Source organism: Nothoprocta perdicaria, unplaced genomic scaffold, assembly GCF_003342845.1.
Source record: "Nothoprocta perdicaria isolate Ctin4 unplaced genomic scaffold, notPer1 scaffold_372, whole genome shotgun sequence".
NCBI lineage: Eukaryota > Metazoa > Chordata > Aves > Tinamiformes > Tinamidae > Nothoprocta > Nothoprocta perdicaria.
This window is the reverse complement of record NW_020455613.1, coordinates 327,190-341,862: the sequence shown is the minus strand read 5'-3', so window position 1 is coordinate 341,862 and position 14,673 is coordinate 327,190. Positions and strand designations below refer to the sequence as shown.

The 14,673-nt window shown below is 58.3% G+C and overlaps 4 protein-coding genes across 4 annotated transcripts in view; 1 reads left to right on the top strand and 3 right to left on the bottom strand.

Moving 5' to 3' along the window:
* Positions 1 to 494: 494 nt before the first annotated feature.
* Positions 495 to 1,040, bottom strand: LOC112951834 (heat shock protein beta-11-like). Its single transcript, XM_026044601.1, has one exon. It carries the CDS (start codon positions 1,038 to 1,040, stop codon positions 495 to 497), a length of 546 nt encoding a protein of 181 aa, XP_025900386.1.
* Positions 1,041 to 1,884: 844 nt separating this feature from the next.
* LOC112951847 (heat shock protein beta-11-like) lies at positions 1,885 to 2,442 on the top strand. Its single transcript, XM_026044615.1, has one exon. The coding sequence runs from the start codon at positions 1,885 to 1,887 to the stop codon at positions 2,440 to 2,442; it is 558 nt and encodes a 185-aa protein (XP_025900400.1).
* Positions 2,443 to 4,204: 1,762 nt separating this feature from the next.
* RAB5C (RAB5C, member RAS oncogene family) lies at positions 4,205 to 8,425 on the bottom strand. Its single transcript, XM_026044557.1, has 5 exons — positions 8,197 to 8,425; positions 7,087 to 7,238; positions 6,650 to 6,772; positions 5,809 to 5,902; positions 4,205 to 5,408 (listed from the first exon to the last, which is right to left on the bottom strand). Exons 1-5 carry the CDS (start codon positions 8,360 to 8,362, stop codon positions 5,293 to 5,295), a joined length of 651 nt encoding a protein of 216 aa, XP_025900342.1. The 5' UTR covers positions 8,363 to 8,425; the 3' UTR covers positions 4,205 to 5,292.
* Positions 8,426 to 12,850: 4,425 nt separating this feature from the next.
* Positions 12,851 to 14,673, bottom strand: part of KCNH4 (potassium voltage-gated channel subfamily H member 4) — an 11,098-nt gene continuing 9,275 nt past the window's right edge. The window contains exon 16 of the mRNA XM_026044600.1: positions 12,851 to 12,871. Coding sequence (XP_025900385.1) covers positions 12,851 to 12,871 — 21 coding nt within the window. The remainder of the gene's footprint in view (positions 12,872 to 14,673) is intronic.

Genomic DNA, 14,673 nt, shown 5'->3' with positions numbered 1-14,673 from the left:
GGCCTCCGCCTCCGCCATGCCGGGCCCAGCGTGCGCCCGAGCGCAGCGCGCCTGCGTGCGCGGGGCACGCCGGGACCTGTAGTCCGCCGGGCGGAGAGGGAGGGCGCGGCAGCAACCCCGCCCCGGGGAGGCCCCGCCTCTTGATGCCATATTGGGGAAAAGCACCGCCTCCCAGCGCTACATACGGGGCTGCGCTGCCACGCCCTCCCAGAGCCTTATATGGGCTATGCCCGCCCCCTTGTGCCCGTGTATGGCATGGCAACGCCCCCTCCCTGCCCATATATGGCAGCACCCGCTCACCCACCCCCGTGGGGGCGGGGCCTGGCGGCAATGCCTGGAAGGTGCCAGAACTGGCGGGAAAGTTGCGCGCCCCCCACGCCCCATCCGCGTACGGAGCCCCCGATAACGTCGAAACAGACGCAAAACAGCAGCGCAATACCGCGGGGGAGCTTTATTGCCCGTGGAACAGCGCGACGCGCCTTCCATAAAGTCCTTCAGGCCTTGGCGCGCTCGGCGTCGGCGTCGGGCGGCGCCACCTCGATGGGCACGTTGCGCTCGGGCGCGGGCGGCAGCGCGCGGCGCGGCGCCGAGATGCGCAGGCAGCCGTCGCGCAGCGAGCAGCTCAGCGCCTCGGCGTCCGCCTCGCGCGGCACCTCCCACTCGCGCTTCAGCACCTCGTACTTGTAGGAGAAGGCGCCCTGCGCGTCGACGCTCTGCGTCTCCCGCTGCGCCACCAGCACCACCTTCCTGCCCACCACCTTCACCGAGAGCTGCTCGGGCGCGAAGTCCTTCACGTCCTGGCACACGGAGAAGCCGTCGCCGGCGGAGCCCGCGGCGCTCGGGAGGCTCGCGGGGCTGGCGGTGCTGAAGAGGCGCTCGAAGCCGCTCAGCATGTCCCGCGCGCGCTCCAGCTCCAGGCGCATCTCGCGCTCCAGCTCGGCGAGCAGCGCGCCGGGCTGCGGCCACAGCGTGCGCACGGGGCCCAGCCAGGGCAGGAGGCCGCCGGGCGCGGGCGGCGCCAGCTGCAGCCTGCAGAGCATCGCGGGGGTGCGGCGGGGCGCTGCTCGCGGGGCGCTGCCGCCGCCCGCGGGCACCGCTTTTATTCACCGCCACGCCGGGGGCGGGCGCTTCCAGAAGCCTCTGTGCCCAGCGCCTATTTTTGCCCGGCTGATGATCCGCCGGCCGAAATAGCAGCGCTGGCCCCGGGCTGGCGGTGGGGACACGCGCGTCACCCGCTGCAAATAGGGCGCTGAAGTCAGGGCTCGGGTTTCTCAGCGCCACCGTGATGCAGCAGCGCGGGGCCCGGCCCCGTAGCGACGTATTCCTGGGGTGCCAGGAGCCTCTGGCAATTTCTGGGCTTCTCCCCAGCTGCAGCACCCGCAGCTGTGGGACACCCGCCAGCACCCAGCGTGGGCGCCCACAGGGAGGGTCTGTCCCCTCCGCAGCTTTAGCGCCACGAATGGGTCCCCGGCGTGGCTGAGGGGAGCCAGCCCGGGGAAGCTGTGGTGCAGGGCCAAGGTGGGGGGGGTCCGGCATTCCGGCACCGCTCGGAGCCTGGGAACGGAGACGCTTGGGGCGAGGGCGGCGCAGGCTGAGCTGATGCTGCTGCTAATTATAAGCAGTGAGAGCAGCACAGCGAGACTCAGGGCGAAGGCACGTGGGGCAGGGCGCGATGAGTAAGAGGAGGGCACTGGAAGGAGCTGGAAGGAGCTCTTCCCTTCTCCGGGAGTGACGCGGGCGAGCGGCGCGAGGCTCCTCCTCCGTGTGCAGGGTACAAAAGCAGCGGCCGGACAGCGGCGGGCACAGAGCTCGCAGCTCCCCGCACAGGACGCAGCCGCCCGCGCAGGACAGAGCGCAGCCCCGGAGCCCGCAGCAGCCGCCGAGATGCTCTGCCGAATGCACCTTCTGCCCTTCGCCACCCGCCTGGGCACCGTGAGGACCCTGTGGCCGAGCGCGGAGACCATCTTCGCCGACCTGCAGCAGGAGATGGAGCGAGTGCGCGAGTTCATGAGCGGCTTCGAGAGCCTCCTGAGCAGCCAAGGCAGCTTCGCCGGCGACCGTGCCCAGGGCTCCGTGACGGCCGCAGCGCCGACCTCCGGCGAGGGCTTCTCCGTGTGCCAGGACGTGAAGGACTTCGCGCCCGAGCAGCTCTCAGTGAAGGTGGTGGGCAGGAAGGTGATGCTGGTGGGGCAGAAGGAGACGCAGAGCGCCGACGACAAGGGCGCCTTCTCCTACAAGTACGAGGTGCTGAAGCGCGAGTGGGACGTGCCCGAGGACGTGGACGCCGAGGCGCTGAGCTGCTCGCTGCGCGACGGCTGCCTGCGCATCGCGGCGCCGCGCCGCGCGCTGCCGCCCGTGCCCGAGCGCAACGTGCCCATCGAGCTGGCACCACAGCCCGTGCCCGCCGCCGAGGACGGCGCCGCCGCCGCAGCCAAGGCGTAACGGGGAGGGAAGCGGCGCCCGCGGCCGGGACGGGCGGCAGCGCCTCCCGGGCTCCAGCCCCGGCCAGCACCCTCAGCTCTGCCTTTGTGCTCCGGATTGTACTGGAACGCGCTTGTTTTTGTACCCAATAAAAATGCTTTTGAATAGAACCTGCTCGTGCTCTGCTGGATGTGATTCATGGGGGGGGGCAGTGGAAACGGGGACAGAGGCAGATTTGGGATGGGGCGGGAGCCGCGAGCACCCGGCAGCTCCAGGGCTGGGGAAGCGCAGGGTGGGCAGGACGGTCCAGGTGCCACCACCTACCTGCCCCAGAGGGGAAGTGTCACCCAGCCTGGGGAAACCACCCTGAGCTGCTGGTGCCGCTGTCAGCACCACCCTGAGCTCCTGGAGCTGCTACTGGCACCACTCCAGGCTCCTGGGGCCACCCTTGGGACCCCCCAAGCTCCCGGGGCCGCTCAGCACCATTCTGAGGTCCTGGTGCTGCCGCCTCCATCCCGAGCTCCACGCAGACTCGGCTCCCATTCCCTGGAAGAGGCCAGGGACTGGGAGGACCTCTGTGCTGAAGCCCCTGCATGGGCCCTTTGTCCCCTTGGGGGCTGCCCTCACTCGCGAGCGGCTCCCACGGGAACAGGCACCACCACCCGTGCCCAGCCACACCGTGGGTGAGGCCCAGGCACGCAGCCGCACACAGGGCAGGGCCACCAGCTCCTGCCAAAGCTGCTCCATGCTCGGCCCAAGGCGGGAAGGCTCTGCGGGCACCGCGGTACCCAGTTGCCCCCCGGCACCTCCTGCAGAGACAGAGACCAAGAGCTGCCCAAGGAGGTGGGAACCAAGCTCCGGAGGGCACTGTGAGCACAAGCCGGCAGATGGCAACAGCAGCACGCTGCTCTTGACGCGATTTTTCCATGCGTTTGGTGGCAGCCCTGCCCCGAGCACTCCCTGTGCCAGGCTCTGCTGCAGGGACAGCCACAGGCTGCACCCAGGGCAGCTAAAGCTCCTAGGAAAAGGAGCTGAGGGTGAGCAAAAGGGGCCCGTGCCACAGGATGAAGCTCACGAGTCAGGGCATTTCACAAAGGTTTTATTTGCAGCTACCCAGCAGAGCTTCCCCAGCCCCAACCCCGCAAACTGAGGACGAGTCCAAGGCGGAGGTGGTGGCGCCGGTGGGTCCGACAGAGCTGCCGCTGCACGAGCAGAGGGACAGCAGCAGTTCCCGGCCGTCCTCACGCTTCTCCAAGCACGCGGGGCAGCGGCTGCGCTGGGTGGCAGTGGGTCGGGTAGTCGTAGGGCTGTAAGCGGCTGCTTCACGTGCCCCGGGTCCAGAGATCTTGAAGTTCATGCAGCAGCGACAGGACAGGAACGCCTTCCGAGGGCATCGTTCTCCAGGGACAGCAGGAGCAGCGTCCCTCTGCCTACTGCCCTCCTTCCTCGGCCTCTTCCCCGGTGCAGCTGGTGATGCTCCCCTACGAGCCCTAGCTTAGGACCCTTCCCACCCTTCCACCCGGGGCGGAGTGCCGCTCCAGGAGCTGTCCCAGGCCACCCAGCTCTGCTCCATCCACAGCAAACACTCCTCTTCCCTGCAAGCAGGAGCAGCAAAAAGCCACGGAGCTGCATTGCTCCCTGCCTGGGAAGGGGAGGCCAGTGGCCCTGGCAGAGCAGGGCTCCAGGGAAAGCTCCGGGAGAGCCGGGCACAGCACACACCCCGAGACAACCAGCCCCTGTCATCCTCCAGCACTGGGTGTGCTCCTGCCCCGCTGCATTCAGCTCTTTAAGAAACAGGAACAGTGCTGAGCATGGTGGGTTTATAAAAATTGTTTTTTTCTCCTTTTTAATCACACAAAATTGGAGCTTGTGATGAAGACTAGGCTGACAGTTCCTCTAAAATACCAGTATGCATAAGACACTGCATTAGGCACTAGGCAGCAGCCAACATCAGTTAGTCTGGCAACAGAAACCATTTTAATACCTTCCCTCATACCTTGTGGAATTACAGGCTTTTGTAACACATAGTTTCCAGACAAGTTACTCAAGGTGCCCCACCCCACCTCCGTACATCAGTAAACCAAGTGTACTTGCACTAGAGTAGGGCTAACATTAGTGGCATCACAACCATCCAAAAAAAAGGACATTTCTCTATACAAGATCTCTGCAAAAGTTGCAACAGGATTAGTGCATTACGACAGAACTGGAGATAGAAAAACGTTGTCATGCTAGAGTCCAACACAAAGAAAGACAATAGGCGGCTAGTTGTATGTACTATATTGACAAGATACTGATTGGTTACATGAAGAAACATACAATACAAAATACAGAAAGAAACCAGTTTTGCTTCCCTCTGCCCCACCCCAAAATACTCATCATCGATTTGGTCAATAAGTGGCTAAATGCCAAAGTTTGTCACTCTAATGCTACAGTTTAGTGGTTTTCCTAGGCATATGGTACTGGTTTTAGCCTTAGCTTTACACGTGGATAATTTTAACCAAGGTTCTGTCTAGTCTCGATCTCCCTTTGTTTCCAATAGTGAACTACAGTACTGTGGGCCCGGGTGCTGCTGGCCCTCGCCCGCGGACCGGGCCGAGCCGGTGAGGCCGACACCGGCTCACGCAGCCACCACCACCACGAAGAGGGAAGAGCAGAAGTTCATATATTAAAAAAAGTGACTTAAGACTTAGAATTGAATTAGTATTTGTACAGAAAGGTGCAGGTGGAAGAGCTCCCTCCAGCCTATGATCAGAAAGGGATGGAGAAATCACAGCAGCCGCCGGCAGCGGCTGCTCTACTGTAAGTGCGATTGGTTAGAGTGGATTCCAGTCACGTCATTCCAAAGGGCTCCGGCCAGGTGGGAACGGTTGCTCAATTGCTGCAGCACTGGCTCCTACTAGGCTGACTGCTTTCTTGAAGGTCAACAACCCGATTCCTACCTGGGCCACCAGCAGCGTTCTGGGGTTCATTTTTTGGCAGTTTCTTGGCTAGAAGGAAACAAGACATTAGTAGGCTCCTCTGAAAAGGCCCCTGTCCCCTCGTGCTGCCAGACCAAGCTGGGCTCAGCCCTGCTTTGGTCCGAGCCCTCATCTCTTAAGGTTTGGGATCAGGGGCTGCTAGCAGCCCACAACAGCAAGGAAATGTTCTCCAGCCTTGCCTGCCATGAATTCAGCTCCTTACACATCCCAGATAAAGGAACACAGGGAACAGCCTCACAGGGAAAAGGCTCTAGGCAGTCACTCACCGACCGCTTTACAACAACTTGGTCATCTACTTGCATAAGAGCCCCAAAAACCCGGCTGACCCAGGAATTCCCACAGCTTCCAGTGGGATGCACTGCAGGTGCTCCAAGCTACTCCAGACATTCTTCCTCACACAAGCTATTACCTATCGCCATGAAGATTTCATTCACATTCATTGCTGTCTTGGCCGATGTCTCCATGAACAGCAAGCTGTTGTCATCTGCATACGTTTGTGCATCCTAGAAACAAGGAGAGCAGTAAAGACACTCTGCCACCGGGAGGGCTGACGGGCTCCACGCACTTCACTCCTCGGCGGACAAAGCCGCAAAGGAATCGTGTGTCCCAGCACAGGGCAGACTCCCACCCCAAATCCCTAGGCTTGGCACAGCCGTCACAGCTGGCAAGTTAGTGCCACCACACGCGAGGCCGGGCCACCAGCCCTGCGAGCTGGGGAAGGGCAGCGCTGCCTGTGTAAGCCGCTTGACCCAGGTGGAGATGCAGGGTATTTCTCAAGCGTAACACCTTGTACTTTGGTTAGCTAGGAGCACAGCACACCAAATTCCAACAGGTCTGTGCAGAGGCCTGAGATAAGAGCGTCTGCTTAAGCTTCTGCCTTGAGCAGCTTGAGGTGAGAGCTGTAAAAACTAGACAAAGATGCCTGAAGATTTTCTGCTTATCTACAAGATGCCATTTCACACGTTACTGAGGGCACACTGCGTGAGCAAGGCAGCAGCAGAGGGGGAAAGCGCATGCTCCAAGGGCCTTTTCCTCCACATCCATCTTGTAAAGAGTTGTTATCAAAAGCAGTAAAAAGCTGCAAAAGAAGAGACAGTTGCCTCCAAATCTCCTTCTGGGGCCCTCAGCTTCCTGGGAATCTTGACTCCCTGCATGCTCCCTCAAAGCACTGCTAACCCAGCAATCTCCCACTTCAAAGAAATCCACTTCCCAACTTATTCAGGCAGCAACTGACCTGCACTGCAGCTTACCTGAAAGTCCACAGCTCTCTTGGCAGCAAGATCTGCCTTGTTGCCTGCTAGTGCAATTACAATATTGGGGCTAGCCTGTCTCTGCAACTCTTTCACCCAGTTCTTGGCCCGTACAAACGTGTCCTGCAAACAAAGAGAAGGCAGCAGTCAGGAAGGGCAGCCTCTTGCTGATCTCCGGGGAAGACACAATTAGAACAAGTCTTTCCTGGAAGCAGCGAGTTTTTTTGCCTCTACAGCACTTTGCAGCAGGATCCTTTATCAGCTCCGACAGCCCCGGTCAGAGCTGATGAGGAGGCCGGTCTTCAAGAGACTCAGTGCCTGCAGGTGGCAGGATCTGCTGGCATCTGCAGGGACACCAAGGCCAGCGGCTCTCCCAGGAAGAGCCGGCTCCAGGGGCGCCCGCCTGCCCTCCCGCTCGCGGCCCGGGCGCCACTCACTGTGTTGGTGATGTCGTAGACGACGATGGCGGCCTGGGCGCCTCGGTAGTACATGGGCGCCAGGCTGTGGTACCGCTCCTGGCCCGCCGTGTCCCATATCTCAAACTTCACCGTCGTGTCATCCAGGCACACGGTCTGCGTTAGGAAAGCGGCTGCAAGAGAAGGGCTGCGTTGGCCTCGCCGCCAGCTGCGGGGCCCCCGCGGGCAGGGCCAGCGGCTCCGTGAGGCTTTGAGGAGCAACAGAGGCCACGGGCAGTGCCAGATGCCGGGACACTCACAGCTCCGCTCTATCAAGCTGCTGCACGCAGGACCCAGGGTCACAGAGCACCAAAGCACCCAAAGGGCCCTGGCAGCCCCGTTCAGATACGGATTTGGGCAGCAACAACGTGGCTGCAGAGCCCTTTCCCTCTCCAGGAACCACCAGGGGAGTCTTCAGCACAGGGACAACATCTCCAGTACTTCAGAACACTAAAGCCAGTCTAGTTACATTACTCTCCAACTCGGTAACTGGTTTCTTTCTTGTTCCCATAAGCACATAATGCCACGGGCTACAGCCAAAACACACTCCATTCTGTATCCAGAGTTGGTTGTGTAACAGTGACCACACGATCCTCTGCAAAAGAGTACCCAGCCCTGCTTGCCCATAAGCTATATATTTATATATAGCTATATTTAATTCCTATATGGGTTCCTAAATCAAGCCTATTCTCAGCACTTAATACTGTCAGGAGCTGAAGGTGCTGACAGACCTTTGGTAGGTAACAACACTCTGCTAACGACTTAAAGTTTAAAAGTACAAGCCCTGAAAAGCTGCAGAAGTAGTTTACAGCAGCAGGCTAAAAAACAACCCTGAAGTCTCAGGTCCTGGTCTGAAACACAATTAAGAGATAACCAAGTCGAAGGCCACGGTCCTAATTGGAAGCAGATATTCAAGGACAAAGCGGAGAAGCCTCAGAGGCAGAGCACTTATGGTTGCCATAGCACTACCCTCCAGTGCCCTGATTTTCACACTAACAAGCAAATTGTAAACACTGAATTAAAGCAGGAGCCGTTTGGCTGCATTGCCTTGGCCACCATCTGCCCACTGTGGCACTGGGGCCTGCCACTCACCTCCAATGGTGCTCTCCTGGTACTCGTGGAACTGGCCCTTGACGAAGCGCAGAACGAGGCTGGACTTCCCCACGGCCGACTCGCCCAAGAGAACGAGCTTAAACTGGCAGATTTTGTTCCCGGCAGCCGGCCCGTTCGGTCGAGCGGCTCCACCTCGACCTGCCATCGCGGGCGAAGCGCACGAGTGCCACGGGCTCCGAGCTCAGCTTCAGCTGCAGGCAGGTTCCACCTGGAAAAGGAGGTGGCAGTTAGTGACACGTTCCTGGACCAGCCTGAACCATTCGTTTTGAGCCAGCACCTCAAGCACAGGTAGGGGTCAGTCCCTTCCCATCAGCTGCCGGCACCACAGCAGTAACAGCTCATTCTGGCCAGCAGCATCTTAAGGTGTCTGACTGTCCCGGGTGTGGGGACATGAATCACACACACTTTCCTGCCCACCCAGAGCCCCCTGGCACGGGGGGGACCACAGAGCCCATGTTAAGATGAGATGGGTGGCACTGGCTGTGCTGGCTGCTGGTGCCAGCAAGCAGCTGCTCAGGCCACGGAAGCTACAGAAGTTGATCTCTGACTTCAATTTGTTCTTCTAAAATTATCTGGTTAATCTAGGAGATTATAAATGCAACACAGATGCTCACGAGGCCTCGGGTCCCCCATACAAGCCATTTAGGGAAATCAGGACTGCGCGACGGTTCATTCAGAGCATTTCTATATTCAGCCCATTTAAAGGTCTTTAAATGAAGCCATTAGGCTTTGCATTTTCAAGCAGCCCTCAAGACAACATGGAAACTGCTGCGCCAGAAGCGTGTCGGGGGGAAAGTAAGATATTTGCTCCATCAGATTTGCTACTAGGACACCCAGCAGCTTCCTCGCTACGAGGAAGTTGTTCCAAGCAAGTTTCAAGCCCAGGTCCCCTGAGCAGCCCAGCAGATCTTTGGGCCGGGCAGAAGCACAAAGCTACCACAGCAGCACGCGAACGGGCTGTTTCGCATCCACAGCTTCACCACAAATGAAGCCTCAGGGCTCCCCTGATCAATTAACTCAATTAGGGAATTATCTGCATGCAGCCTAGGGATGCTTTCTCAGGACAGAGCTGCAGAGGTTTAGGCACTGTGCCCAGCACAGCCCATTCTTCCTGTCAATGATCAAATGTGACTGATCATTGTGCTCTGTCACCAGCTCTCACAGACCAAGCTTGACACCCGAGCTGGGCCCACATCTCCTCCAAACAAGGCTCGGACCTGTCTCAATAGAGCTGGCAGTGAGCAAATAAGCTGAGACTAAAGCAGAGCCATGGCTGAGCTCGCTCCACTACCAGCGATACTGGACAGCAGAGCCTAGACAGGAGGACGTAATTTGCCACTCGGCATCAGCTGAAAAACTAGAAAGCTGGACATATGACAGATCACCTACAGCTCGAGGAAAGCATTAAGCTCCGAGGTGAAGCCCTGGCTTATTGCAAGTGCCTGTTGAGTCTGGCTGTGCAAGATGCCATGCTAGACCATTAATGCATTTGCTTCTGTAAACTGCTGCTTTTTATCACCGCCGTTGCCCGAGAAGCATCATCCCACGCGGCTATAAAGGGATTACGGAGCCCGATGGGGTCATTAGGCAGATGGCAGCTCACGGGGAGCAGAGCGGGCGGCTGTGATGCCGACGGGCAGCCCAGGAGAGGCTCCACTGGGACACGGCGGCAGCTCCCACCACAGTAGATGGGAAGTGGGGAGCCCAGGGTGGCAGCAGCAGTGCCAGGGCCACCCTAGAAGCCACCCAAGCACCCAGCACAGCCAGGATCCGTCAGCTACTGGGGAACAGAGCAAGCGTGGACACCGAGCACAGGGCTGGGTTCTTGCAAGAGCCGGGACCCTCTTCCTGGGAAGCGCAGTCACCCTTTGGCAGCACGAGAGCTCCATAGGAAGCAACTTGCAGGCCCGTGAGGAAGCAACGCTTGAATTGTGGCTGGGAGCTGGTCCAAGGGCATCCCTGAGCACCCAGCCATGGCAGTCGGGAAGGCTTCCCCTTCCCGAGGTTCTCCTCCAAGCGAGCTCTCAAGGTGATGACGCCTTCTGCTTGTTTAACCTTGTGCCCGCTCACCGCGGCACCCTGAGCAAGACGCGAGCTCCGGGTGCTGCTCCACGCCGACAGGCAGCACAGCGGGTGCCAGGTCGGGTGTCGGGACAAGAGGGACGTGGAGCTGCTGGAGAGAGTCCAGCGCAGGGCTACGCGGATGATCAGGGGCCTGGAACATCTGCCCTATGAGCAAAGGCTGGGAGAGCTGGGTCTGTTGAGCCTGGAGAAGAGGAGGCTGAGGGGGGACCTGAGCAGTGCCCATAGATACCTCAAGGGAGGCAGTGAGGAGGAGGGGGTGGCCTCTTTGCAGTGGTGGCCACTGAGGACTAGAGGAAATGGCCACAAACTGAAGCACCAAAAGCTCCACAGGAACTTAAGGAAAAACTTCTTACCGGTGAGGGTGCCCGAGCCCTGGCACAGGCTGCCCAGAGAGGCTGTGGAGTCTCCTCCTCTGGAGATCTTCCCAACCCACCTGGACTCAGCCTGCGCCACAAGCTCTAGGTGACCCTGCGTGTGCAGGGGGGTTGGACTAGATGATCTCTAGAGGTCCCTTTCAACCTTAAGGATTCTATGATTATATGAATAATCAGGACAGGGATGATTCCCAGAGCAGAATAAGGAAATCAGCCTGTTGATACCCTCAGGTCTCCACGCAACCTGTATTTCAGACCTCAGCACTTTGCCAAGTGGTCGCAGTACACAAATCCAGCATTTACCAAGCAAGTCCAAGAGCTTCTGACCAGAGCAATAGTCTGCTCTGCAATATAGTTTGTGGCCACTTAATTATGGAGTCTGGCCAGCATCTGAGGACAGATCTGAAGCCTGGTGCAGGGTTGCAAGGCTTCAGGAGTGTGTGAAGAGCTGCCAAATCATTAGGATGTTTAGAGGGAGGTTACACAGCTTGGGTCACCTTAACTGCAGCTATCAGGGTGAGAATGAGCACTGCAAGCAGCTCCAACAGTTTAGCACCTCTGCTATGTCCACACGGACCAAGGCACTGAAGTGAGAGGCTGCTGATGCTGTAGAGGGCAAGGGCTCCCACGTGGTGCTTTTCACAGCGACAGACATCCTTGAGGATTTCTGCAGGAGATAGAATCACGCACACGAGCGGAATAGAAGTTGTGAACTCCTGGAACAGCCTTGTACCCGTTTATGCCAAGAGGAAAGGGAGGTTTCAATGCCTGGTGCTGCCCGGTAACCAGGTCAAGGCTCCTCGTTCCCGGGATTTAGATGCTCGACGCCTCTGTCAGTTGAGACTCCTTGTAGAGGCTTCTAAGCTTCCCGGGATATCAAATGGAAGCTGTTTTTAGACGTCGCTGTAGACCTGAACCTGGTATTTTCACCCTGTGCTCCCTTGGTAGCGAGGACTCCCCCGAAAGCTTCGGAAACCGCATCCTGCAGAAGGCCGTTACCCAACCAGAGCGCTCCCAGCCACGCAAGAAACCACATTTCAGGAGGGATTTGCAAGCTTAGAGTCAAGATCAAGACAAAAGCCCCGGTGAAATATTTATCTTGTTAAATAGCTGACAGCACTACAGGAATTCCCTGGCAAAGCAGCCCTGAGGTCCGAGCGGTTCCGCTTCACCCACCCGGGCCCAGCACCACTCGCGCCAGCTCCGAGGGCCACATTCCCAAGCAACTCTGGCAAGCAGGATCAGCAGCGAGTCTGGGAGCTGCTGGAACTAACAGCGCCTCCACTAGGCCAGATTAGCTCAGCATTTGGTACTTAGCCTAGTTTGCCAGCACATTATTAGTCCTCTCTCGGATAAGGGCGAAACTTTAACAGACCTGAATAAGCGCAACAGAATCGATACTGAGCGAGCAGCTAAACCGGACACCTGACCTGGCCAGTCAGCACTAAACTTCAAGAAAACCATCCAAAACTCAGAGCACTCATAGCCAAAGCCACTGCCCACTTCCAGCGGTTTAAGTGCACTTGCCAGGTGACATTTGCTTTAATGAGGCAAACGAGCCCTCGCTCCATTAGGGAGCGACGGAGCCAGGATCTTCCAGCCCTGCTCTGCTGAGCCAAGCCAGCGCTCTCCACAAGCCCGGGCTGTGGCAGAGCCTGCACGTTTGAGCCAAAAGGCACCATCTTTCAGCCAAAGGAAGCGATCAAGCTGACTGAGCACCTAGAACTGGAGTAATCAGAGAGCCTCCAGCTCCCTACAACAAGCATTTCTAGGAAGAGTTGTCCTTATTTGTCATCCAAAGCCACTTTCACAACCTCTATCCAGTAATCAAAAGAAAACAGCACTCACGCTGGCACTACAAGGAAGTCCCCTGCCTAATCCGGGGAGAGGGGGGGACATTAATTCTGCAGAAGAGCATGACTAATTGCTTGCAAAACTGCAGCGAGGGCCCTGCTATGTCACCAGAGGCTGAGCTGACACACACACAACGAGAGCAGGACGAGGGATGGGGCTTCTGCCTGTTCCTGGCACAGCGGGAGAGTGACAAGGATAATATTAGAAGGCCCCCAGACCAGTGCCACCTAACCCAGCAGCTCTGCTTACAAAATAGCAGGTGAACTTGGCCACAGGAGGCATAAACACAGGCTCCCGGTTCTCCTTAGGGCAAATTTCATTTAGGGGACCTGCAGAATGTGCTGCAAAAAGAGCGAAACAGCGAGAGGGGGCAATTCTGCACCCAACATCGAGGTAGAAATTGGCACCTGTGGAACTGTTTGACCCCAGTCTCAGTTCAGATAAGCTCCTTGTTAAGCGTACGGAGCTGAGTACCTGCACCCTACCCCTGTATCCAGGTGGCTCCCATCCCTACATTAGCTCCTCTTGTAGATCCTACCTCCTTTTATTACCCTTGGCAGTGCCAGAGCTTAGTCCAGCTTCCCAGGAGCTGCAGCACCGCTCAGGGGAGGAAGTTATTCACCAGCACAGTCTGGAACAGCTGAAGACTGAACAGAACAGGCAAGTTTGCAATACTGGAAGAAAGGTTCTCATGCCTCCCACTTCCAGCGCTGTCCATCGCCTACCACCCTCCTGACAGTCTGTTTTCAGCCAGGAACATAAACCTTTAGATGACACCCACTATTTTGCAAACAGGACAACAAGCTCATTAGCAGAGCAAGGCAGAAAACTGTTATCTTCCCTGCAAAAGAGTCAGTGACCTTCATAATATCTTTTGCAGACTGCACAAAGACCTATCGCCTCCAGCAGTTCCTTATTTGGAGCCCAACTGAATAAAAGCAAACATGAAAAGCAATGTTTTCTTATCTGCCCATGTAGAACTATTCCAGGAGCTTGTTCCTGTGCTCCGGAGGAAGAGAGCGTGATCCTCGGACGCCTCGCTTGCTCCCTGCTACTGTCACTGCGAGGCAGCTCTTTTTCTGGCCAGCCCTTGCAAGGTTTTCACAGCTTCACTCCAGAGACTGAACAGAACTTGCATAAGACAACTCCAAACTCCGTGCCCCGAGGGAGCAAAGCTGCTGACTCGGCCGCTTCCACATTCTGCCGTGGCCCGGGCTGACCAGCGGTGCTTCCCGCTCGGCCCTCGTCCCCGCGCGCTCCTCAGGGAGCTGCCAGGGCCCCCAGCTCCCGCCAGGAGCTGCGGAGGGGACCCCTCTTCAGACACGGGGCAGCTTTGCCAAGCTGCAGCCGCCGCCGCCCGCCACGGCGGCTCAGCTCGTCAGCAGAACAAGCTGAGTTCGTTAGCAGTCCTTTCAGACAAGCCCGCTCTATTTATTTGCTCCACTGCTATGGCAAAGCAATCTAAACGCAACCCCGACCACAGCCTCAGACAAACGTTCGGCTTCACTGAGCTCACACTAAGCCTGTTTCAGACCAGGCTCTTTCCTTAGAGCTCTAGGGGGTAAAATCCCTCTCCAGGAGTCACATTTTCCATGGGCTCCCCTGCCCGGAGAGGCATCAGAGCCTGAATAGCTTCAAAGAACCTACAGCAACAGGCATCTTAAAAGGAGCAGAGTGTGAATCAACCTGCAGGGCGCCAAGGGTGGCGGATGGCTCCCAAAGGCAGGCTTTGCTGTGGAAAACACCCGAACATTGGGAGAGCTCCACTTTCTCTTAGGAAGCTCCCTGTGGAGAAGCGCGAGGGCTCAGAGCGAAGGCAGCCGCGGCCAACAGGGGCTGTTCGGAGGGCGCCTGCTCACACCTTCACCCCCCGGGGACCACGGAACGCTTCCGTCGGTCTGGCCTCCGCAGTCCGGCCTTTAAGGCGAGCTCGGGCGCCCTAACGTGGCGCGGGGCAGCACGGAGGCCGCCGTGCGCACGGGGCGGCTCCGGCATTCGTGGACGCTCTGCGCCAGAGCCGAGGACAGGAGGGAACAGGCGGGATTCCCTATGGGAGCAGGGAGGGAGGCCCCGGGCGGCCCTGGGGCACCTCGTGCCCGCCCCGGACCTCCGGCGGCGGCCGCTGCCCCGCGGCCCTTCCCCG

What these genes read in the sequence shown, in the direction of transcription:
- LOC112951847 (XM_026044615.1), top strand. Translation starts at nt 1,885, where the DNA reads ATGCTCTGCCGAATGCACCTTCTGCCCTTCGCCACCCGCCTGGGCACC.
- RAB5C (XM_026044557.1), bottom strand. Translation starts at nt 8,362, where the DNA reads ATGGCAGGTCGAGGTGGAGCCGCTCGACCGAACGGGCCGGCTGCCGGG. An exon ending in CCAGGAGAGCACCATTGGAG is followed by an intron (nt 7,239 to 8,196) that starts GTGAGTGGCAGG and finishes CTTCTCTTGCAG; the next exon opens with CCGCTTTCCTAACGCAGACC. An exon ending in TCTACGACATCACCAACACA is followed by an intron (nt 6,773 to 7,086) that starts GTGAGTGGCGCC and finishes CTTTGTTTGCAG; the next exon opens with GACACGTTTGTACGGGCCAA.
- LOC112951834 (XM_026044601.1), bottom strand. Translation starts at nt 1,040, where the DNA reads ATGCTCTGCAGGCTGCAGCTGGCGCCGCCCGCGCCCGGCGGCCTCCTG.